Source organism: Pollachius pollachius (genome assembly GCF_949987615.1).
Source record: "Pollachius pollachius genome assembly, chromosome: 20".
In the NCBI taxonomy this organism is placed as follows: Eukaryota; Metazoa; Chordata; class Actinopteri; order Gadiformes; family Gadidae; genus Pollachius; species Pollachius pollachius.
Window position 1 is genome coordinate 16,737,347 of NC_136953.1, and position 24,579 is coordinate 16,761,925.

General features: G+C 48.9%; 2 protein-coding genes across 3 annotated transcripts; one reads left to right on the plus strand and one right to left on the minus strand.

Moving 5' to 3' along the window:
• Positions 1 to 2,181: 2,181 nt before the first annotated feature.
• vgf (VGF nerve growth factor inducible) lies at positions 2,182 to 4,446 on the plus strand (the record flags this gene model as incomplete). The annotated part of the gene is made up of 1 exon (XM_079757687.1): positions 2,182 to 4,446. The coding sequence occupies one exon, from the start codon at positions 2,182 to 2,184 to the stop codon at positions 4,444 to 4,446; it is 2,265 nt and encodes a 754-aa protein (XP_079613813.1).
• Positions 4,447 to 13,476: 9,030 nt separating this feature from the next.
• On the minus strand, positions 13,477 to 23,912 carry ap1s1 (adaptor related protein complex 1 subunit sigma 1). 2 transcript variants are annotated; one of them, XM_079758046.1, is made up of 5 exons: positions 23,705 to 23,912; positions 19,863 to 20,041; positions 15,500 to 15,608; positions 14,409 to 14,546; positions 13,477 to 13,747 (listed from the first exon to the last, which is right to left on the minus strand). In XM_079758046.1, exons 1-5 carry the CDS (start codon positions 23,705 to 23,707, stop codon positions 13,700 to 13,702), a joined length of 477 nt encoding a protein of 158 aa, XP_079614172.1. In that variant the 5' UTR covers positions 23,708 to 23,912; the 3' UTR covers positions 13,477 to 13,699. The 2 variants fall into 2 exon arrangements, with proteins under 2 accessions (XP_079614172.1, XP_079614173.1); XM_079758047.1 differs by lacking the exon at positions 23,705 to 23,912 and adding an exon at positions 23,003 to 23,408.
• Positions 23,913 to 24,579: the final 667 nt, after the last annotated feature.

A 24,579-nucleotide genomic window follows, 5' to 3' on the forward strand; every position in this document is an offset into this window, starting at 1 on the left:
GAGCCCTGAGGCACAACGTCACGGACGTGTGACGAGAGACGCCAAAGAACACGGACAGCGAACCACGTGAGACAGAGAGAAGGCATCTTCTGTCCAGAAATGGCCGAAACAGGCGGGCTGTCACACTGGGAGTGTCCCGATCTCCACTGGTGCGCAGAGTCAGTCTCCGCCTCATAAACCCTCACAGGGACACGCAGTGGCCGAGGGGGAGATAGGCTCTGTTGCTGCCTCGACGTTTCTCTCTCTCTTTTACTCCCTCCATCTCTCTCATTTCTGCCCACGCAGAACCCCCCCCCCAGTCTCCCCATTTCATTCACCCAGCGTCCGTTCATTCATCACCGTGTGCACTGCAGCGTGTCTGCTCGGTATGGGAGGGGGGGGGGGATTTCCCCCCACCCACTCCCCCACCCACGCACGCAGGCGGGCTGGCGGAAAAAAAAGAAAAAAGCCATCTTATCAATGAACAGCAGCCCTCCCTCCTACGTCAATGGGCCGCGCTGATGAAAGGCGTCACGTGGTCGGGAGGGCGGAGGTATAAGATGCCGTCACGCGCTGCCGTGGACCTGAAGACACTCACAGGATGCCCAGAGTTGCGCGTGTTCCGCACGACGTGAAGCCAAAACCACACACACACACACACACACACACACACACACACACACACACACATTCAGACTAACTGTACTGGAGTGAAGACGCTGAAAGCAGCAGTCCTTACTGGTTTTGAGAAGGACAACTGGGCACTTTCTGAGGAGCGCCGGTCGAGTCCTTCACAAGTAAGTACCGACTATCTGACTAATTTTGTGAACTATTATGACATATGTTCAACTTTTATTGTACTTAACCGAGGGCTGTCTCTAAAACGGCCGGTGATTGCATTTCAAAGAAGAGCCATGAAAGCACTTTTTACTGATTATATATATTTTTTACCGCGCGCCCGTGTGCGCTTGTGTGTGTGTGTGTGTGTGTGTGTGTGTGTGTGTGTGTGTGTGTGTGTGTGCATCTCCTCTCTGTGAGACGTACGTCCATAGTCGTGTTGTGCATCATTATCTTAATCAGCATCATGAAGCCACGCCCCTCCAGGCGTCTATTGTCCTCTGGAGCGAAGCGCGTGCAGACACGCATGTGTTTTTTATGCACATTATCCAAACGCTAGTTTCGGCAACTTTCCATCAGTTTCCATCCAATAATGCGAAATAGCAACAAAAAGCGACCGGCTTTGATCTCAAGGGGAGCGGGCAGATGTCAGATGTGTAAGATCTGCTTCTTGGTCTTCAGCGGCGGATTAGACTAATCCGCTTTGGTGGTAAAATCAACCGTGACCTGAACCGGATCAACGAACCGATTCTAAAGAAATAACCAAGAGGGACAAAGTCACAGACTGGACAAAACAACTTATTTGTTTATTTATTTTCAGTCTCCGTTAAAAAATGGTTTACCAAAACAATGATTTTGTTATTTATGTTAGTCGTTTAAACGAATCCATCACAAAATCTATTTTTACGCACCAGCTGATGAACACAATGACGGGTTCAGATACCAAACAGGTCGTGACGTCAGTCCTGAGCCGTTCCCTTTAACGGAAGAATACACAAATAAACATGAATGGACCCCCTGCGTTTCATGTGTTTGATGAAATCATTCACAGAATAAATCAATTAAGTCGTTTCAGTTAAATTGAAAGAAAAAAAAATAGCAATACGTTGAATCTAAACCTCTAGGTAGACACACCGAATCAGCGCATACTCAACATTTTATTGCCAAATACCTGCAACAAACAGCGACAGGTAAAGATCATTACAATCGTTATTTAGGGCTTCGATGACGTGCGCTCCAGGGCACATCTCTCATTGGCTGCGCCCCCCCCCCCCCCCCCCCCTTTGCCGCGCATAGCGCAGAAAATGCGCAGCAACAGCTCCGCCAGATTGAGCCTACTCACAAAGAAACTCAACACAAATTGACTGATAATATTTTGCCACCGGGAATCGACTTGTCTCTGAGAGCAGGATTTAAACGTGCTGTGGTAAACCGATTTGAAGAAGTCAATAGTAGAATTTTTTTTTACTCTGTTTATCTAATGATTAACATTAAGAGAACTCTTCTTCTCTCCTCTGCCTCTCTCAGCCGTCGTTCTCCGCCCTGACGTCCGGCCGTCCCTTGTGTGGTCCGTTCCGAGCGGCCATGTTCCGTCACCGTGGGGCCCCAGGGGCCCTCGCCCTCCTCTTCCTCCTGACGGGAGCCTGCCTCCCGTCGCCCTGTGCCCCCGCCGCCGTGGGCTCCCTGCAGACCCCCGAGGTTCCCTGGAGGGCCCCCGCGCTCGTACCCGGGGCCCGGCGGGGCGGGGCCGACGAAGTGGAGGGGAGCAGAGAGGAGGAAGTGGAGGAGGAGGAGGAAGAGGAGGAGGAGCTCTTCAAGGACGTGGATCCCAAGACGCTGGCGGCGGTTCTGCTGGAGGCGCTGAACAAACCGCAGACAGCGAGGGGAGCGTGGGAGGAGGAGGAGGAGGAGGTCCGACCGAGGGCCGGGGGAGAGGAAGAGGAGGAAGACGACGAGGGGGCCGATGCGACCACCGACGACCCCAAAGAGCCGGCGGTCCGAGCGGCGGAGAGCCGGGAGCGGGACCGGGAGCAGGAGCAGCCGGAGCTGGAGCTGGTGATGGCGGCCGCCGCCCTGCAGGGCCGCGAGGAGCGGGAGCGCCAGGAAGAGCGGGAACGCCAGGAGAAGCGGGAGGAAGAGGAGCGGCTCACGGAGAAGGTGACGAGCCGCACCGTGAGCCAGGAGGTCCCGGTGAAGCCCCCCCCGCCGCCGCAGCCCGGCGCCGCGGGGGAGGAGCCGACGGGGGTCAAAGGTCAGGGCTCCGCCCCCGCCGCACCCGGCGACCTCGACGGGGGGCCGCGGAACGAGGAGGAGGAGGAGCAGCTGAACCCAGAGGAGCTGAAGAACCTGGAGACCATGATGAAGGAGTTCCCCAGCCTGGGCGCCGCCAGCAAGCGGGACGACGGGGGGCGGGAGGGCCGGGGCTCCAACGACGTCCTGCCACGGCACAAGGCCCAAGGCCCGCCCCGGAGCAGGGAGAAGCTGCGCTGGCAGGAGGAGACGCAGAAGGGCCTGGGCTTCCCCTCGTTCCGCGGCGGCAACTTCATGGACGAGTTCGAGGAGCCGCGCTCCGGCGCTCCGGCGGAGACAGCGCCGCGCCCGGCGCCTTCGCCCGACACCGACGACATGATGGAGGACGAGGGCGAGGGCGGCGACGAAGAGGGGGAGGAGGAAGAGGGGGAGGACCTGAGCCCCGAGGAGGAGGAGGCGCAGGCCAAGGCGGAGCAGGAGGAGGTGCGCCGGCAGGCGGCCGAGGTGCAGAGGGCCAAGGTGGAGGAGGAGAAGCTGGCCGACATCGCCTCCGACATGCTCCTGCAGTACATGGTCAAGCAGAACGGCGGCAAGAGGAAGTACCGGGAGCAGGGCAGGAAGTACCCCTCGCTGCTGAACACGGCCGAGGACAAGCGTTCCAACGAGGTCCAGGAGGCGGACGAGGACGACGACATCGACCCCCAGACCATCGACAAGCTGATTGAAATCTCCAGCAAGCTGCACCTCCCCGCCGACGACGTTGTGGACATCATCAACGACGTGGAGAAGAAGAAGAAGAAGGAGCTCCCGTCGCAGATGTCCCCCTGGCTCCGCCCCTCCTCCTCGCTCGCCTCCTCATCCGCCAAAGGGATGTCGGTGTCGCCCATCAATCAAATCAACTATCTGTCGCCGAAGCAGTCCGCCCAGGCGGTCAATCCTTTGAAGACCTGGTTCTCAGAAGACCCAGGAAGCAAGTTATCGTTGACCAATCAGGACCCTTGGCGCAAACCTATGAAGCCCCAGCCATCCAACTTGGACATCTTCCCCCAACTCCAAGCGTCCCTTTCGTCAAACAAAGGATTCATCGCCAAACCCCAAAGGACCTTTTGGGGCAGCTACCCCCCTTACACGGCCTACCCAGGCCCTTACCAGAAGACCCCCTACAGAGGGTATTACCCCGTTTACCTACCATCTCCGCCAAAACCCAAACCCCGCTACTACCTTCCCGACGCATACCCCTACGCCTTCAACAACCTCCGGGGGAACCCGCCCCGCTACGACTACGACTTCCCGCCCAAACGCCACTACCACAGCTGGGTCCAGCCGCGGCTGAGGAAGCCCCCCGCGTCCATCCAGAGGTCCTACTACCAGAACTACCTCCTCCCCACGTACCTGCAGACATTCCAGCGGAACGCCAGCCCCCGCACCCCCTCGCGGCCCGCTGGACGCCTGGCACCCCTTCCCCGGAGTCGCTTCTACTACCCGCCCGCACCCGTGGTCGGCAGGGAGTCTCGCCTCGGTAACCAGGCGGACGATGGTAACTATGACGATGTCGATGTGCAGCAGTTGCTCGCTCAACGGCTAAGGAAGTTCCAGTGAAGAGGCGACGGCGGTGGGCCGGTCAGAGAGAGGCGCTAAAGCACATTAAAGAGGAGGCGGAGCCGGGTCCTGTGGATGTGTTTGCTCAGTACCCAGAGAGAGGAAGGGGAACGGAGAGTTTCTGAAGGTAGGAGCGTTGTGGCGGAGGCTGAGGTACAGATTCGGACGGTTCTTGTGTCGGAACTCGAGGCCTGAGGCGCCATTCTCTTAAACTACGTTTGTACATTGAAAAAAGACTGGAAACGGCAGACGCACGCGTCAACGATTCCATCGACAGAATCGGATCGCTCAGCGACAGTAATGTCGGCCGACATTCTTTTCGTTCTACCTTTCGGGAACGGTGCGGAACACCAAGAGAGCCGACGAATGTTCGGAGAATAACGTGTTTCAGCTTCAACCGATTGGGGGAAGCTATTTTTCGTGGTGTATTTTCACTTGTTCCATGACGGCTCTTTGTAAGCAGCGAGATGCATTCCACACAGAGGGCTGTGAGAGCCCTTCAGAGAACCACAGTGATCATGTAACGCCGCAACCCTGAAGTGATGACTCATGCTTCTGCATAACCTTATTGCCTTGTTGCTATGGTGCCATACCCCGATTTAAATCGTACAGGGGGTGTTACCTGTTTTATTTATTTCGTGAGACGGTTATTCAATTTTGGCACCGTTGGAGAGGTCTTTGAGAGACTAAATCAACAATCTGTTAGACCCATCGGGGACGAGTCAATATGAGGGAGGTAGGAGCAAGCTGGAGGGAGTGATAAGGGTTTGAATTTGACTCAGGTAATGCAAACCAAGGCAAGTCACATTTGAATGGTTGTTCCCCTTTTAAGTGCTATCGATTTATGAGTCTTTTTCCATGTTTTTGTAATATCTTATGATTTTTTTTCTACCAAACAGTTACAAAAATAGTATCCATTTCATACAAGTCTGTGGACAAATGAACGAGTTGTGTTCAAGACATTTGGTTAAGAAATGCCTTTTGTAATAGCTGGCCCTACCTCGTCTGTATTCATGGGTTTTATACATCTCTCTTTTATTGAAGCACCGTGTTATCTGTAAACAAGAATCTACAAAGTAGAGGGAATATACATGAGTTTTAAAACCATACGGTAATGTTGAGATACTGTGCTTTGTGATTTTAAAATGGATATACTGTAGGAGTTAAAAATGTAAACACTGCTACCATACGTTGATCATTTATACATTTGGCAAAAAAAAACCTGTACAAGGCTGTTGAGCTGTTAGTTTAACTTTGGTATCAGTATGGATTTGGTTTATTTGGAATAATTATGAATAATTCCTCATTAGATACATCATAACTAACAAAATAAGAAAGAAAATGAATTGCACCTTAGCTATTGTGGTAAATAGTGATACATGTGTATTGCCATCTTTAGAAAACATATCAAACCGCCAAAACAAAATCAAGGCATTGACAATCTTGCCCATTAAAAAGGTTGATTAAAAATAATTGTGAGTTTTGAAAATATTAAGATTGGTAAAAGTGCCAGTTTGTGGTGTAATCTCAGTCCAAACTGCATTCAAGGGATGCTGGTGAAAGAACTTGAAAGTAATGGCAAAATATCAGAAATATATCAGAATGATAACACAGAAAACGTTCTGATATGATTAGTCAATAATCGTGCCTATTTGTTTGAGCAAAAAAAAGATAAATGGATTAGGAGAAAAAAGGAAAGGACATTATATTATTTGAAGTCATTTTCACATTGAAGACGTGAGGGGGAGGATGGAGGTATTAATAATAAGGGCTTAGCAAAGAGAAAGCAAAATGTCTGCATGTTAATATATACTTGCATCTCAAACGTGTTCTCTGAAGAAATATCAAAACAGAAAAATAGAAAAAAATGAAATGATGTGACAAATGTGTTGAGTGTTGTACAAGGCAACTATTGTCCATGGTCTTAATGCTGTACTTGTTGTTACTATAGTACAAACAAAATACTGAAAAACATGCGTCTGAAAATGCGCATGTTAATGACTAGTTTTGCTACACAGAAAGAATCAATAAAGTTCAATATTTTTTAATAAAACCGTTTGTTTCCTGTTCTTTCCTGACAAGCAGCTACATGTATACATGCATATACTTATAAAGCTGCGTTCAACACAAAGAAATACATAAACTAATCAATTTATTGTACGACGAGAAACCACTCCCTATTTGTGTGAAATGAATCACCAGGCGAGAGTTTGCCGGCCCATCAATGACGTCCATAAGACCAGGGACATCGGGGACAAAATGGAGTCTCTCCTTCACTGAGGTGATGTGTCTGTTTATTATGAGTGGCACATGATGCAACATAAAAAGGTAAATTAATCAAAGACGTCTCTGTCCGCGGTGCTGAAATATGTCATCAGTGACTGTGTCACGAGGTGTTTGCATGTGAGAATGTGAACCGTTACTCACTGAGAATAGACTGATGATTCATAGACTCTGACTGCCAGGTGTGCCGTTGTCTCCGCAGAGAAAGAGACCGAAGGCTGGCAACCGGATTATCCACACATCATCTAGTTCATCATCCCCTTTCGGCCGTAAGACAAACTAAAGGTGAATGAAGGTACTTCACTGAGGGTTTATCTTAAGGTATCTTAAGATAAGAGGAGAGGAACCTAGAAGAATCTACTCAAGGTATTTCACACATCCCCATCCAAACCGTGAACCTCTGCCTCAAACGCCCTCACCCTGCTCGTTAATAACGGCCGCGGCGAGGGCCTGCGCCCTCTAACGACCAGACAGCCTGCAAGGTCACGGCCGCTCGGTGAGGGGGGGGGGGGGGCCAGGAGCCACGTCCAGCTGTCACGCCATGGGCCGCCAGATGGCACCGCAGACCCCACGCGGTGAGGGGGCCACGGAGGCTGCTTAATCCCCTTCTCGCCCGGGACTGGAAGTCATCGCCTTAGACGAACGGTAAACGGGCTGCATTTATACAGCGCTTCTCTAACCAGTGGCCACTCAGAGCGCTTTACAATACCGCCTCACATTCACCCATTCACGCACACATTCACACACCGACGGCGGAGTCAGCCACGCAGGGCGACAGCCAGCGCGTCAGGAGCAGTCAGGGTGAGACGTCTCGCTCAGGGACACCTTGATACTCTAGGGGTGCTAGGAGGACCCAGCGTTCGAACTAGCAACCTTCTGGTTACAAGTCTATCCGCTCTATCGCCTGAGCCACATGCTGCAGTGTCCGAGAGAGAGAGAGAGAGAGAGAGAGAGAGAGAGAGAGAGAGAGAGAGAGAGAGAGAGAGAGAGAGAGAGAGAGAGAGAGAGAGAGAGAGAGAGAGAGAGAGAGAGAGAACCAGGAGGAGTCTAATTCGAGTGTGAGAGGCGGCTAGCTGTACTGAAACACGCCCGGGCGTGTTTCAGTACAGCTAGCCGCCTCTCACACTCAAATTAGACTGCTAGTTAAACCCGCTGCTTTTTCCGATGGTCTATGTGGGCGCCAGGCCCTTCTGGTCAACACGGCCTGACCTGCCCAGCCACCAGGGCACTCTGCCCGGCGGGTGAGGGCTGTAGCCTGGGGGAGAGCGAAGCCAAAGATACGTCTGGGGAGCCAAAAAGTTGACGTCAGAAACTAAAGCATTGCAAAGTCAAAGACGGACAGATCGGGGGAGATGGAGGTGGGAGTTGGAGAGAAAGACAATGAAGGAATTAAAGGAAACTTCAACCTGCAAACAAAGAAGTGGTGGTGGTGGTGGAGGAGGTGGAGGTGGTGTTGGTGAAGGAGGTGGAGATGGTTGACGAGGTGGTGGTGCTGGTGGTGGTGTTGGTAGAGGTGATGATGGAGGTTGTTGACGCGGTGGTGGTGGAGGAGGTGGATGGAGGAGGAGGTGGAGGGCGAGAGAACTAAGGTGAGATGAAATGATGAAACGTGCCAGTGGGTGAAGCACCAGGGTGACGGGGAGGAGGAAGACAGAGTGGGTGATGGATGCGGCCAGGGCTGGTTTATGGAGAACTCTGTGATTCATGGAGCCACGTTAGGGGGGGGCGCAGAGTGGCTGGGTGAGTCATCCGCCAACATCACTGTGCACCACTGCAGACACGCTCCGACAGAAAGGACCCAGCTCTCATGTTGGATCCGAACATTCCTGGAAGAAATCCTCTCTTCACATTGGGGGATTCAATGTTAACATTCCCACCAGGGGGGGGGATAGAGAGAGAGAGAGAGAGAGAGAGAGAGAGAGAGAGAGAGAGATCACAACATCGTTTCTACGCTGGTTACACTATTTTAGGTTAATGCTGCGAGTCATTTTTATACCGCACACGCACGCACACACACGTACATTTATCAAATAATGTCTCTAGCATATTGCAAACAAACACCAGATCCTACAATCATTTCTGGATTATTCCTTCATTCTCAGAAGCAGTTACTGCAGCACCAGGACACCGCCTCGGGCCTGTACACGTATTACCAGGGGGTGCATGACCGCATTACCATACATTATATGTACATGTATGCACACACCTATATATATATGTCTGTATCTAGATGCATTAAATTACAATATAGTTATTCATACATAGCCATATTTGTTTAAGCATCGGACAAATGATCCCATATTTCTATTATGTCGTCGACTCTTATTTATGACACGCTATGGATTTTCCTGTTGGCCGGATCAATGGACGGCACCACGAATCCCTTATTTGGGCATACGCGTTGACACTACAACGTCCGTGGGCTGCTGTTAGAGCGCCCCCTTATGGAAGCATTAAGCCCAAACCTCTGGATTCGAAGGAGAGGCGAGCGGGAGCGCGACAGCGGTTGGTGATGGATGAGATGTACACCAGTAGAAGACACGCACAGTGGGGTGCCGGGGATGATGGGCCAAGCCCCCCGCTGAGAAGAGACGGGCCAGGGAAGTGACGGAAGATCCCATCCTCTCAGCGTCTTCACATCTGGTGTGGCTCAGGTACAGTGAGACCACGTGGAGCACTGGAGACCCAGAGACCTTTGGGAGCATGTCTTCCTTCGGAAGTCGACCCTGGATTAGTGGAAACCAGCCCTACGTCTAAAGTAATGAGTTACCAGACTATGAAATGGGTTCTTCTGTGAGGACGCAGGGAACTGAACGAAAGGACTCTTAACCTAACTCGAGGGCTGTTCGTGCGAGTCTGCTGCCATCTACTGGTAGTTGTGCATAGTAAAGTATTGTTTAATTGTTTCAACCATTTAATTTAAGGTTTGAAACGTATATTCAGGGACAAAAGCTGATGGGTGGTGGTAGACTGCAAATTGTAGATAACAGCATGTAAGCAGTATTCCTTGAGGACGTTCGCTCCAATGTCTGACCTTCATGTCTCAACGTGGACGAGCCCAAACAAGACCACGTGACACGTCCCACTTCGTTTAAAAACGTATTTAATGTCAGTATAAATTTACATTCAAAGGTTGAGTCATGTTCGAGAGCTTAAGAGTGTTAAGACGTTGACCAGTGAGAAGTGAACACAACACAGGGTTGTTGCCCCAACACAACGAGCGATGGTCACTCAGCGATGAATTTGCTTTTCAATCAGGTTCACGTCACACTACAGTCACTGTAGTGTGAAGTGAACCTGCAGATGGATGTCGCCTTGCAAACTGAAAAAGGTGGCCAAAAAACAAGTAATTTAGCATGAGCCTGTTGACGCGACAGATCATAGGCTCATCTGTTGCAGTAACAGGAACAATTGATTAATTGGCTCATGGCTAATTAATAAATTGATGACGTGCTGAACCGGCGTTCAACATGGACGCTGTAATCCTCAAAGAGGCTCGTCCTTGAAACCCAGCTTTCCTAAACTCTCTCCCTCTTTCTCTCTCCCCCATCTCTCTCGCCCTGCCACTCTCGGTCGGAGATGAATGAGAAAACAGTGCGCTTGTATAGCCTGTAGTGCTTGTTCACATGGTCAGGAAAACCATTGAATGAAGGAATAAATCCCCAGTCACTCCATGTGGTGAAGAGATCGACGGCCCAGCAGCAGACAGGAAGGGACACTTTTAAAACAGTCAGTGAAACTAGTGGATCGAAATAAAGTTGTACCCATAAACCAAAGAAAGATAAAATATTGAAAATATGTTCAGGGTTAACACTTAAAATACATTAAGCATCCTACAAAGGCAACAGTTACCAACATGTAGGTCATAAACAAAGGAGGCGAAATAGTATTCACCGCATCCGAGTGTAAAGATTATCCCTTTTTAATTAGTCTTCCATGGCATTACAAAAGGTAATGACAAAGCAAAGTTAACGATTACATAAAGACACTTGTTGTTTTAACACACACACACACACACACACACACACACACACACACACACTTTGGAAAGCAGATTACCAGGTAGAGTGCGCCAAATAAGGAAACCAATAGTAAATGATTATATAGAAAGGACCCCACATATTTTACACCTTCGTGTGAATGTCGTCCAACCTCTTCCCTATAGCGTTTGATGCATTTGCATACCGTGGTATCGACTTCTCCACAAGACAACTGGAGAAAGAGTAATGAATTCTGCATCCTAAGAATTTACACTGTAACGCATTTTACATAAAAGTTACATCAAGGTGGATGTTATTTTTCTCCCAAAGAGAATGTTTCCTCTCCTGCTATAAACTTGGTCGGTCCGTTGAATGATTGTCCCAGTAGGTAGAAGACAGCCAGAGTATAGCTCTCCCTACTGGCCGCTTGAGGTGTGGGACCGTCCAGTCAGGTGAAATACGTTAAGCATCGAGCACTAAGATTTTTTTCACAGCCTCACATGTGTTTCACATCGTCTGACCGTTTGGACAAGGCAAGGCGGGATCAGTATGGTTAGTCTGTCACCTCCTGACAATACGAGACTGGTTTATCACCAGGGTGTAGCGACTTAAGGACACAGATGATTGGCTGCCCAACGTGAAGATTCATCCGTTCAAAACGGACTCATTTCAAAATGCGCTGCAGGTGTCATTTGGTGGAAAGTCCACCGGCGTGTAGCCACTACATTTCAAGGTCACGCGTTCACACTGAGCCCTTATTAAATTCTTGGAAACGGCCGCTTGACATTCAGAGCGCAGCAGGGAGAGGGGGGGGGCGAGCAGTCAGACACTACCTTTGTATCTTGCACTACAACTCCTTTTCCCATGGTGGCAAGAGAGAGGCCGTTTCAGCAGGCAAGCCACCGAGGAAAGAGTGTTTCTGCCACGGCTGCCTCCCTGCACACCTCCTCCACGCCTGCGTTGCACCAATGTTTTAATTTCACCTCAACACAATACACCTTCTATAGACAGGATCGAAAACTGCGGAAAAAAACTGCACAAAAAGCACACAGTGCATCATGAAAACACACTCCTAACTGAGACTAAAGGAACACAAACCAAAATAAAACATGGGTGCAAAGCAAGAGACGTGATGATCGTTTTCTCTGTAATGTATATATTGAATAAGTACAGCTATAGCAATATATCATTGTCATTATTGCCCCTACACTCCATTGTACATTATTGAAACTTTTAAAACACGATTAAAACATTATTGAGAGTACAATTGAGGGAATTCATTCAAGGATATATGTTCAAACAAAATTAAATTTTTCTAAAATCAGGAAATGTGTCGCAATCCTACGAGTAGCGCAAAGTGCGCTGAACACGACCAAAAAGGGGAAAGGTTCACAGCCCGCTGATCTGACCGAGCTCAAGTCTCTTTGTGGTGAGCCAGTCGTACCTGCTCCGACACGCTGGGGAGAGATGGGATCTTCAACTCTCAACCTGAAAAGGTGTGTCCGGGAAGGGGGAGGGGTCGAGGTACATCCTGGGTCGACTGCCCGGGCTGTGAATGTCTACTGCCGCTCTCGCGTGGAAACAGTCGATTATTGATCTCCTTCAAGAGCGATAACCAGAACAATCTGCAATTAATCTAAGAGTGTCTCTACCAAACATGTCGTTATATGCAATTCGTATACACAGGCACAATAAATAGACTTGAGTGTATTCAAAATAACCCACGTAGCAGTGTGATTATTGTAATCCACGTATTTACTTAAGGATGCTGATGAGTACATTGGGTCTTCAAAAGTTAATGCAAAGGTTTTGTCACCGTTTGCATACAATCACAACCAGATAGAAAACCAATTACACAACGGATTTAGTCGCCCCGTTGGGAGATGGCTAATGGGGTGATGTCACCGTTCACAGGGGGTCAAAGACAGACCTGTCAATCACGGCTATGAATGACAGTTCCTCTGTATTTATATCGTTGGTATAAAATAACGTATACACCGTGTTCCTCGCGGTTAACCGATACGTTTGGCTTTACATCCCATCGGATTGAGACCAGGGAAACTAGACTTAAGTTTTGAAAAAGATTGAAGGAAAGATGATTTCAAGTAGTCGACCGGCCCGACTGAAGCTCTGGAACAGAAGGTTCCAGAGTCCAGCCCGTCGCAGGCTCGCCGTGGACTGGTAGTACTGGTATTAAACATAGATGGCGGTGGAAGGGACTATAATACAGTCAGTACCGTCACTACGGTCGTGAGTTTGTTGACGTCCTAAAAGTTTAAAACTACGCTAGCCGGGTGTGGCTGTAGGAGACTGGGAGCCGTCTTCTTTAACTCATCTTTAAAACCAGATCCAGGAACCGTTTGAGAACTGGCCTTTAGTCGACTGAATAACGCCTGGGATGTACTTTAACCTTTTGAATCGAGGCTATTACAACAAGGAAAGAACAGTTACTGGTTAAAAATTCGCCCTCGACTAGTTAGTGGCCAACTGTCAGTTAGCCAAAAGAAGAAAGCCCTTTACAATCCCTCATAAAACCTCTGAATAAATTATTCCCTTTGAGTCCCTCTGTAATGTGGTCCTTATGGCATTACCACCTGTTGATTATCTTAATGAGGTCAAGATTAAAACATGTAACCGGCTGAGCAACCTCTGGCTGAACACTAAGTAGACTTGGAACAGAGCAGTCAGTAGAAATAGTAGAAACACGTCTCAAGTGGTACGAGGTGCCCTCACTCATACCCCCAGTCGAGAGCATTATACCTGTGTGTGTGTGTGTGTGTGTGTGTGTGTGTGTGTGTGTGTGTGTGTGTGTGTGTGTGTGTGTGTGTGTGTGTGTGTGTGTGTGTGTGTGTGTGTTTCTCGTCTATAGTCAAAAGCAGAGCATGTTGTGTGGAAGTTTCCCGAGCCATAAACGCACATTGCCTACCCCCCCACTCCCATTCAGAGAACCTCCAGCCGCTGTTGCCCCGGAGGGTGGAGGGAGAGAGGCACTAGGCCAGGCCCATCTCCTCCAGCACACTGCGGGGGGACTCGTCCTCCTGCAGGGGGCGACAGAGGGACAGGGTGAGAGAGAGACAGAGAGAGAGACAGAGACAGAGAGAGACAGAGACAGAGAGAGACAGAGACAGAGAGAGACAGAGAGAGACAGAGACAGAGACAGAGAGAGACAGAGACAGAGACAGAGAGACAGAGAGAGACAGAGACAGAGAGAGACAGCGACAGAGAGAGACAGAGACAGAGAGAGACAGAGACAGAGAGAGACAGAGACAGAGAGAGACAGACAGAGACAGAGAGAGACAGAGACAGAGAGAGACAGAGACAGGCAGAGACAGAGACAGAGAGAGACAGAGACAGAGACAGAGAGACAGAGAGAGACAGAGACAGAGAGAGACAGAGACAGAGAGAGACAGACAGAGAGAGAGAGAGAGAGACACACAGACAGACAGAGAGATCGGAGGAATAAAGAAGGTGAAAAATAGGAATATAGAAATAGAAAGAAGGGGGGAAAAGAGAAAGAAAGAGACAGACAGCATGTAAGGAAAATAAAAAGACAGAATGAAAAAGAGAAAAAACTGAAAGGAACAGAGAGTTAGAAAGTATACAGAGATACTGGAGAGAGAAAACAAAGAGAGTAAACAGAGAGAAAATGAAGAGAGCGAGAGCGAGCGAGCGAGAGAGAGAGAAAGCGCACGGCCTCACCTCTTGCAGAAGGTCCGCCTGTTCGATGGCCTTGAGGACGCTCTTTTTCGACGTGTCCTGGATCTCTCCGCCCATCAGGAACTCGTCCAGGATGAAGTAGGCCTTCTCGAAGTTAAAGATGATGTCCAGCTCACACACCTTCAGAGAACAGAGACACCGGACAGAAAGGTCAGCCTGTCGCACGAATCGCAGGTGGAACATACAAGGGGTACACAGAGTTCACCTGGACTCTGCATAGCCCATATTGTACGTCCTGGCAATCAACAATCGTACTTAGCATTGTGTAGCATCTTATCCTAGCTATCTCTGTTGTATATGGGGAATGGGTTAACCTAGCGATTGTTAGTGCGTGGCACTTCTATGAACATCCTTACTGTACTGTCAGCGATATATTGTTCTGTCTTCTGACAAATGTACTTATTGTAAGTCTCTTTGGATAAAAGCGTCCAAAATGCCCTGAATGGAAATGGAAATGTACACAACACAGGTGTGTGTCTGGTGATTCATAGTCTCACTTATACAAAAGAGGTGGGACAATGGAAGGTGTTCAGAACCGAGTCAAGTGTTTTTGCGCCGCCCTTAAACCCAGCGAACTTCCAGTGTTTCACTCCTGACTCATCGTTTGTGTTTGAAGGGTCTGGAAATGAACCGGCACACTCTGAGGAGAGTGGTTGAACACTGTTCAGGTGATGTGAGTGTTCCTTCACTGCAGCCAGCTCCTCTTAGCAGTCCCCTAGGAAACACCTCTGGACTGTACATGTCATTCCAGTGATTTATACACTCGTTATAAACGTCCCTTATGATGTCCTTGAAACATTACTTTCAGTTTGAGGGTCTCGTGGAAGAGGGTGACCCAGAGACTGGCCACAGAGGGAGGCTGATGATGGACAGGATACATAGAAATATATATAGATGAGAGAAGGAGAGCGACAGAGAGAGAGAGACAGAGAGAGCCAGAGAGAGACAGAGACAGAAAGAGTCAGAGAGAGAGAGAGAGACAAAGACAGAGAGTGAGAGAGATAAAGAAACAGACAGAGAGAGAAACAGACAGAGACAGAGGGACAGAGACAGAAAGACAGACAGACACTCACGCTGCCAAAGTACTTGTCCAGCAGCTCCACGAAGCGGTGGATGACCTCCAGGGTGATGAGCTCGTTGTCCTGCTCCTCCACCGCACAGCAGAAGTACAGGCTGGCGTACCTGAGGAGGAGGAGGAGGAGGAAGAGGAGGAACGCCTCGTTAGTGGAGGAACAGAGGCAGGTACACCGCAGGACCCAATTAACCAATAATTGTTTTAATTGAAGAGAAGTTCCTTCTTCGTTAGAGGAGGGATGGAAACGAGGCAGGTGAATTAGGACCAAAAGATATTGGCTCAATCAAGCAATAATTGCCACATGTCTACAACATGAATACAATGTAACACATTAAGATTTTGTTTATTGGGTATTGGAAGTATAAAGTAGTGTTATAAGCCCCTGTAGGCTGAGCATTTGTTAGCCCAAAAACATTTCTGTTTACTTGTTTTCCAGCCTCTGCATTCTGCAGAAAGTAATGAGCTGTGGATGAAAGCACACTGTGTGTGTGTGTGTGTGTGTGTGTGTGTGTGTGTGTGTGTGTGTGTGTGTGTGTGTGTGTGTGTGTGTACGGTGTGTGTGTGTGTGTGTGTGTTCCCACCCACTGATTGATCAGACTGTTGTGTGCTACAAGAAGCTGGCTCAAAAGTTGGTTTACGCCAACAGATGCTTGCTTACCGATCCTTGATGTGTTCTGGGCCACGTCCACACTTATGCACACACTGATGGGTTTATGCAGTGAAGTTAGAAAAGTGTCCTGTTTCTCACATTCTAGGGGACATAATTGTCCGTTGAGATTCTTTGTTCTGAACGGTCTTTGTCGCTAAACGCCATCTGTGACTTTCCATTATCTGTGCAATTCACGAGAACGCAGAGAGGCTGCATACGACAACAATGTGATGTTCACAGCCCTGGTAGCCAGAAAGGCAGGAGTGATAAGACACTGTAAAGACGCTGTTACTCTGCTAAAAATAACGTCTGCAACCACATCCGCTGACACTGATGCAGAAGCTGTCAAGATGTAGCCAAATTCAAGATTAAATTACTTTGCTCACTTTTGGATGTCAAACTCAGTGTTTGGTGCTTGCAGCAAGTATAATTCTTTGGTAAATACTGACGAGCAGACTTCAAAGATTACTGTGATCAGATCTCGTGTGAGGCTGACACATTTTCTTTCAAACCAATCTTAAAATAACTTCTATAGCATGCGTTGAGGATTTTGAGGATTGATCGTCATAAGGAGTAATCATTCAAATATAAAATGAGTCTGATCAAAGTCTTTGCAGAGATCTAAACTGCCAGGTATGGCCGTCCCGGTTTGAAAAGGACCTCAGATATTCTTCCAGCACACAAAACCAAACCACCACCGTGTCAGCCTGTGAACTCTAAACTCCACAGAGCTGAAGAACCACCACCGTGTCAGCCTGTGAACTCTAAACTCCACAGAGCTGAAGAACCACCACCGTGTCAGCCTGTGAACTCTAAACTCCACAGAGCTGAAGAACCACCACCGTGTCAGCCTGTGAACTCTAAACTCCACAGAGCTGAAGAACCACCACCGTGTCAGCCTGTGAACTCTAAACTCCACAGAGCTGAAGAACCACCACCGTGTTAGCCTGTGAACGCTAAACTCCACTTGAGACTCGCCGTATCGGTTACATGCCAGCGGGTTGTCACGGTAACCCCGTCATCACTCTGTCCCCGCCTCGGTTCCTACAGTAGTCACGCAATGGCGATACGCTGCATTGTGTAAACACGCCCCAGTGTCCAACACGGCCGAGAAATACTCAGTACATGACCTACAACCGCTGGAGACGGCTGGGTGATGTCTATGATCAATCTCAATATCAGAGATATTGATCATCATAGACATTACATTGTAGAATTCTCTCCGCCGTTTTATTATCAGTAATTGTTTCGTCAGCCCACCTCGTTATGAGGCGGTCCTCATCAACCATGTATGAGGCTGCAGTTTGACAGTTTGCTTTAGTAAAACTTGATAAACTAGCTTGCAAAGGCAAACAAATGACAGTTAAACACTGTTTTTGCCAGTGTTTGTTTTTCTGTTAACAGCAGAAAGAAACATATGGCATTGGGTTAGGAAACGGGAAATCATGACACACAGATTAACGCAACACTTTACTTAACAATGTTAATCTAAAATTAGATTCTAGATGAATACCATCTCCTCAAGTGCGTCTTTGTGAATTAATATTAATAACGCATAAACTATGTCATCCTTTGACATTGAATCAAACGTGCTGAACTAAAGGTCAGCTTTGCTAAATGAGTCACGATTCATTCCTCCCATAAAACATTTCGATAGCAACAGCAAACAGCAGGAAGACAGCGCTGACCCCTTATGTCACTGGGCCAGATGACAGCACATGACGGCCAGTCGCCCTGACCTCCTACTGTTAAAGACATGACCATATTCAGTCATTTCTTCATTAAACAACTCAGTCATTTGTTTGTATAATCTGTCCAGATTCTGTTCACACGGTTAATGGAAATGTGCCGTCAATGTCTAGATTTAAGGATGACCTTGTGGGAGATATTCCCCTTGAAGGACGTCCACACTTAGAAAGGCGAGCGCAGAATGCTGCTACCTGATGGGGTATGTTCTCACACGCTCTGCTCCATGTGGGGCCTGTCCCACTAACCTTTATAGTATTTATAGGACAGACACCGTCCTCTAAAAACACACCTAATTCCAAAACCAAATCATAACGCCAACGTCTCTCCAACATTCTCGCTATAAAACTAAAGGATAGTCCAGTTAACCTTTCAGTAAACAGCAATAGAGACTTTAATACAAATGTAGAGGTGTGAACATCATCATTAATACAACTAAACAGTAATGTAGGCGCTCGTAATAATCCCCTAAAAACACCACTAACACGCCGGACGGGTTGGTGGGTGTCAAACTTAACGTATTGTTGACCTACTTCTACGACTCAAGTTCTGGAGTTGGGTGTTGGCGTTTGTAGGGCCCAAGCAGCCTCGTAACCTCCAACTGTAGATCCACACATTCTGATTGGACTACCTCTGGTTTCTTTATTAATCTCTGATCCAGCGGTCCAACATTGGAGCAGAGGCTCAGAGACCGGGCCAGACAAGGTTTCACGGGGTCGGAGTCACGACTGGTTTCCTGCCTTTTTTATTGTAGAAAAACCTGCGAGTTGAAGGCAAGCCAAGGCCGAGAGAGACCCTCCTTGTATAGACGATCTTAAGAGAGACAGAGAGACCATCTTTAGAGAGAGACCTACGCCCTATAAACCATCTTTAGAGAGACCCACCCCCTACAGACCCTCTTCAGAGAGAGACCCACCCCCTACAGACCCTCTTTAGAGAGAGACCCACCCCCTATAGACCCTCTTTGGAGAGAGACCCACCCCCTATAGACCCTCTTTAGAGAGAGACCCACCCCCTATAGACCCTCTTCAGAGAGACCCACCCCCTATAGACCCTCTTCAGAGAGAGACCCACCCCCTACAGACCCTCTTCAGAGAGAGACCCACCCCCTATAGACCCTCTTTAGAGAGAGACCCACCCCCTATAGACCCTCTTCAGAGAGAGACCCACCTCTTGTAGACCCTCTTCAGAGAGAGACCCACCCCCTATAGACCCTCTTCAGAGAGAGACCCACCCCCTACAGACCCTCTTCAGAGAGAGACCCACCCCCTATAGACCCTCTTCAGAGAGAGACCCACCTCTTGTAGACCCTCTTCAGAGAGAGACCCACCCCCTACAGACCCTCTTCAGAGAGAGACCCACCCCCTACAGACCCTCTTCAGAGAGAGAACCACCCCCTATAGACCCTCTTCAGAGAGACCCACCCCCTAAAGACCCTCTTCAGAGAGAGACCCACCCCCTACAGACCCTCTTCAGAGAGAGACCCACCCCCTACAGACCCTCTTCAGAGAGAGACCCACCCCCTACAGACCCTCTTTAGAGAGAGACCCACCCCATATAGACCCTCTTCAGAGAGATCCATCCCCTACATACCCTCTTCAGAGAGAGACCCACCTCCTATAGAGACTCTTCAGAGAGAGACCCACCCCCTACAGACCCTCTTCAGAGAGAGACCCACCCCCTATAGACCCTCTTCAGAGAGAGACCCACCTCCTATAGAGACTCTTCAGAGAGAGACCCACCCCCTACAGACCCTCTTCAGAGAGAGACCCACCCCCTATAGACCCTCTTCAGAGAGAGACCCACCTCCTATAGACCCTCTTCAGAGAGAGACCCACCCCCTACAGACCCTCTTCAGAGAGAGACCCACCCCCTATAGACCCTCTTTAGAGAGAGACCCACCCCCTACAGACCCTCTTCAGAGAGAGACCCACCCCCTATAGACCCTCTTCAGAGAGAGACCCACCTCTTGTAGACGATCTTCAGGTCCCTCCACTCCAGGAAGCTGCACATCTTGGGCTTGCGTGCGAGCACCACCTGCATCAGTTCCCGCACCATCTTCTTCTTGTCCCGCTCCGCCGTGGCCGTGTACCACTTCTGCAGGCGCAGCTTGCCCTGCCGGCTGAACAGCAGCATGAACCGCATCTGGGGACAGAGCACCTGTTAACATCTGGACCAGGAGAACCCCTGTTAACATCTGGGGAGAGAACCCCTGTTAACATCTGGACCAGGAGAACACCTGTTAACATCTGGGGAGAGAACCCCTGTTAACATCTGGGGACAGAGCACCTGTTAACATCTGGACCAGGAGAACCCCTGTTAACATCTGGGGAGAGAACCCCTGTTAACATCTGGGGAGAGAACCCCTGTTAACATCTGGGGAGAGAACCCCTGTTAACATCTGTGGAGAGAACCCCTGTTAACATCTGGGGAGAGAACCCCTGTTAACATCTGGGGAGAGAACCCCTGTTAACATCTGTGGAGAGAACCCCTGTTAACATCTGGACCAGGAGAACACCTGTTAACATCTGGGGAGAGAACCCCTGTTAACATCTGGGGAGAGAACCCCTGTTAACATCTGGACCAGGAGAACACCTGTTAACATCTGGGGAGAGAACCCCTGTTAACATCTGGGGACAGAGCACCTGTTAACATCTGGACCAGGAGAACACCTGTTAACATCTGGGGAGAGAACCCCTGTTAACAACTGGACCAGGAGAACACCTGTTAACATCTGGGGAGAGAACACCTGTTAACATCTGGGGAGAGAACACCTGTTAACATCTGGGGAGAGAACCCCTGTTAACATCTGGACCAGGAGAACACCTGGATAACGTCAGTGTAATACAAACGTAAAAGGAACTTTTGTTTTGAGATTTTGTGGAGTATGAATATTTTAAAATGCCTTGAATGAAGGGAGTTATAAATAGATTGTTCATCCCATTCTTTTCTACTCAATTATCCATGTTAGACGTCTTCAAACGCAGGATAATATAACTGTCAACCAGTAGTACATCCCTTTTCATATACTGTATCCAAAGCCTTCCTGTAACATTACAAACCCGGTCGAAACATCGATAGGTGCACCTGTACATCACAACCCGGTGATGAGGCCAACAATCCAAACCCTCACAGAACCAGGAACATGTGACCGACCCACGCCCCAGAATCAGCTCCTGAATAAAGACCTGCTGTCTGGCACCACCATCACGCCACTGGTCCGCCCACTGGGACCGACTGGGACCCAGTGGGAGAGGAGAACTTTCTGGTACCCACAGAATTGGCAGGATGGCCAGACGTGGGGGTTGGCCAGGAGGGGGGCAGTGTGTCCTGGCTGTGTCTGTCTCCTCAAATCTCACGGGAGAGCTGCCTTCGACAGGCTCTGCCCTTGAGAGGAGGAGGAGGAGGAGGAGGAGGAGGAGGAGGAGGAGGAAGAGAAGGAACAGAAGGGGGAGGAGGAGGAGGAAGAGAAGGAGGAGGAGGAGGAGGAGGAGGACCAGGTTTCAGTGGGCGGTTGTTTCACCTTCCTTCTTTTCATTTCACTCGTCACACTTGTATTCAACTGATGAGAAACGCAGCACAGATTTAGCAATGTGCAGACCCTGTATCCGCTTGGTCTTAGAACACGCTGCCGTTATCCTCCCATCCGGGTCCACAAGGCAGAGAGCCGCGGGCTAATGTCCGCTCAGTCTATTTGCTAAAAGCCATTACCTCGGACTACAGTTTTCAATTAAAGAGAGCACTCATGGAGTCATCACGCGCGCTTCAGCCCCTGCTTACAGCCCCCATCACAACGCAAATATTATGAACTGAGTTACGACGGCACTCGTGATGTTATATTACATAACGGACCATCTCCGTTACATAAGGGAGTCAATAGGTTCTACAGACAGAAGGAACCTTCCGGAGATCCAGGACCTGATAATGTAGAAGATACACATCGATCAGCACATCACGAAACCTACACAACCGGTCTCATTAATTAATTAATTGGATGAAACATAGTTTGTATTCTGTGTGCGATAACTCTCACAGCAGAATAACCCTGCTCCCCTTAACCACAGCGCTCAGTCGCCAACACGGATGACAGACAAACTGCCTGCATCAGGTTCTGCCAGCCTGTCAGCTCTCTGCATCTTCCTCCTTCCTATTCTCAGCCTGAATCCTGGCAGCTCGCAAACTCTGTCTCACAGCATCTCAAGAAGTCTCAAGTGAGTCCCGAAATAACCTGAGGCTGCATGTGGACACGAGGGAAGAGGAGGAAAGAGAAGGGAGGAAGAGGACGAGAGAGAGAGGAAGAGGACGAGAGAGAAGGGAGGAAGAGGACGAGAGAGAAGGGAAGAAGAGGACGAGAGAGAGAGGAAGAGGACGAGAGAGAAGGGAGGAAGAGATGAAAGCAGAGAAGGACCAGGTGAGAGTAACATCAGGCTGGGAAACGTACCTCTATTATTTTAACAATCAGCCCTCTTCATAAGACTGGATCTAATTTAACACTTTGCACCTTTGTGGCATTTTGAAAATGTGTACGTAACGGAAAGATGCAGAACTACACTGATTAAACACATGATGACACTGATTGTTAAATCAAAATAATGTTGAGTCCAAATAATCATGAAAACCCGATAATCACAAGAGAAGCTGCTTCTGATATCTCAGGGTTATTTGACACGACACAATGTACAACTGCATGTGCCAACTGCTGAGCAACTGCCAAAAACGATTTCATATTGACAGTTTACACTGTCAATATTATAACCAAACACAAATCAAACCATCTAGCATTCAGTTTCTAGGACAGCATATTGAATTTTAAGTTATTAATAATGAGCGAGGTAAAATGTTGTTTTTCCAATTACACATTGAAATCGTGTATGGGTTTTATTATCTTTGCAATCAAAACACAAGGCAGTAAAGCTACAATGGACAATAAACACACACACACACACACACACACACACAAACACACACACACACACACAGATAAAAGGCCATCACGCTGAACCATGTTGATTGAAGCTAATCTATACAGTAGGCCTATACATTTAAGACTGACGCGTCAAGCGATCAGAGAACACGTCAACTGAACACTCAAAACGTATTACTTACGAATGAGTCCGAGCAGCGTTGGTCCTCTGAGGTTCACACAGCAGATAGGAAAGTTTCGAGGTGTTTGTTCATTAACACGTAGACTACTTTAATGAATCATTTATGAGCACATGGCCTGGGGAATAGCCAAGGGATTATTTTATGTAGGCCTATCTGTAGGCAATGTGCGTGTGAATTATGAAGCTATTGAGTCCAGCCTTCTTCAATAGCTCCCCACTGCTTTGTAATAGAAGTTGCATAACGTCAAGTATAATTTCACAATGCCCTTAAGTTGGGAACCTCATGTCCTTCCACAGGCTGCACATAAAGTAGTCCTCTAAGTTCCGTTCAGACGCACAGCGGGCGGTCCAACCTGCATTCGGTCAACGTATCGATCACGCAAATCGATCCATGGATCTGATCTACTTTTAGGAAACGTTGTGTGCAGAATGCATGAATGAATGAATGTCTCTCCAACGCCGGTACTTAATGCACCCGTACGGCCAACTGGTAATGGAAGTTATTCTGGAAAATGGCGGGTTACCATGCGCGCAAACACACACACACGGTGAGTGACGTCATCAGCAGCCAGGTAACGTGCAGCACAGGTGGACTCGTTTGAGCGCCTTCCCTCCTTCCTGAAACCCTACACCTTTAGCTTTAGCTCCCGGGCTAACGTCCGGGTGCAGCAGCTTCCCCTCCCGTGTAGCGAACCCTACTCACCATTCTCTCCCCGCCGCCGCGGTCCTCTTCCTCTCAGCCCGCCTCGCGCTCAGTCGATTGATACAAAGTGTCAGTGGGGGAGAGGGGGGGGGGGGGGTCGACGGCTGGGGTCCGACGCGGGGGTCCCACGTTAACAGTCCATTGCCTTCCTCTGGGGTCCGACGGAGGCGCGCAGACTCTGAGCAGCAGCGGCGGCATAAGCGGCAGAGTGTCGGCGTCAGCTGTCGAGGGCTCGTTCTGCACATGCGCACTGTGGTCCTGCCAACGTGGCGTCACCGTGTCATGAATATGCAGGAGATGCGACCTGCGCGGTCGCTTGAACTGTGGCCCACTTCGGATGAGAGTGGAATCCCTTCGATGCTTCAGTTTGTTTTAATGATGTGGTCGAAAAATGCTTTCGGACTTCCGGCGGCATATGGATGGCGAAACAGGCTGTGGCACTGTTGTTGCCATGAGCGACGGTAAAGGATGTGGTAACCATGGTAACCCCTAAGGTAAACTCTAGGGGTGGTCTTACAGTAAACCACCCGCTGTCCTCCTGGGCGGAACGAACCGTTTTCAGAAAGTCTGCGCTCATTTGCATGTCGCGAATGCATAGTCAGTGTGTGTTGGTGTGTGTGTGTCCATTCACCCCGGAGAGTCGCAGACACCTTTCGTAAAAATGTTTGGAGTTTAATAAATATATAAATATTTCAAAATAGAGCTGACACTTTGCATTAGTAAAAGCACTCATAAAAATATACATTACGATCGACACTGTAAAATAAAAAAAATATGCACATAAACACAAGAGTAGCAGTAATTGATGCGAAAGTTGCCAGATTTGAGATTAAGACTTAAATCTAAGTGCACCCTGAGCTGCACTCTCATTTAAA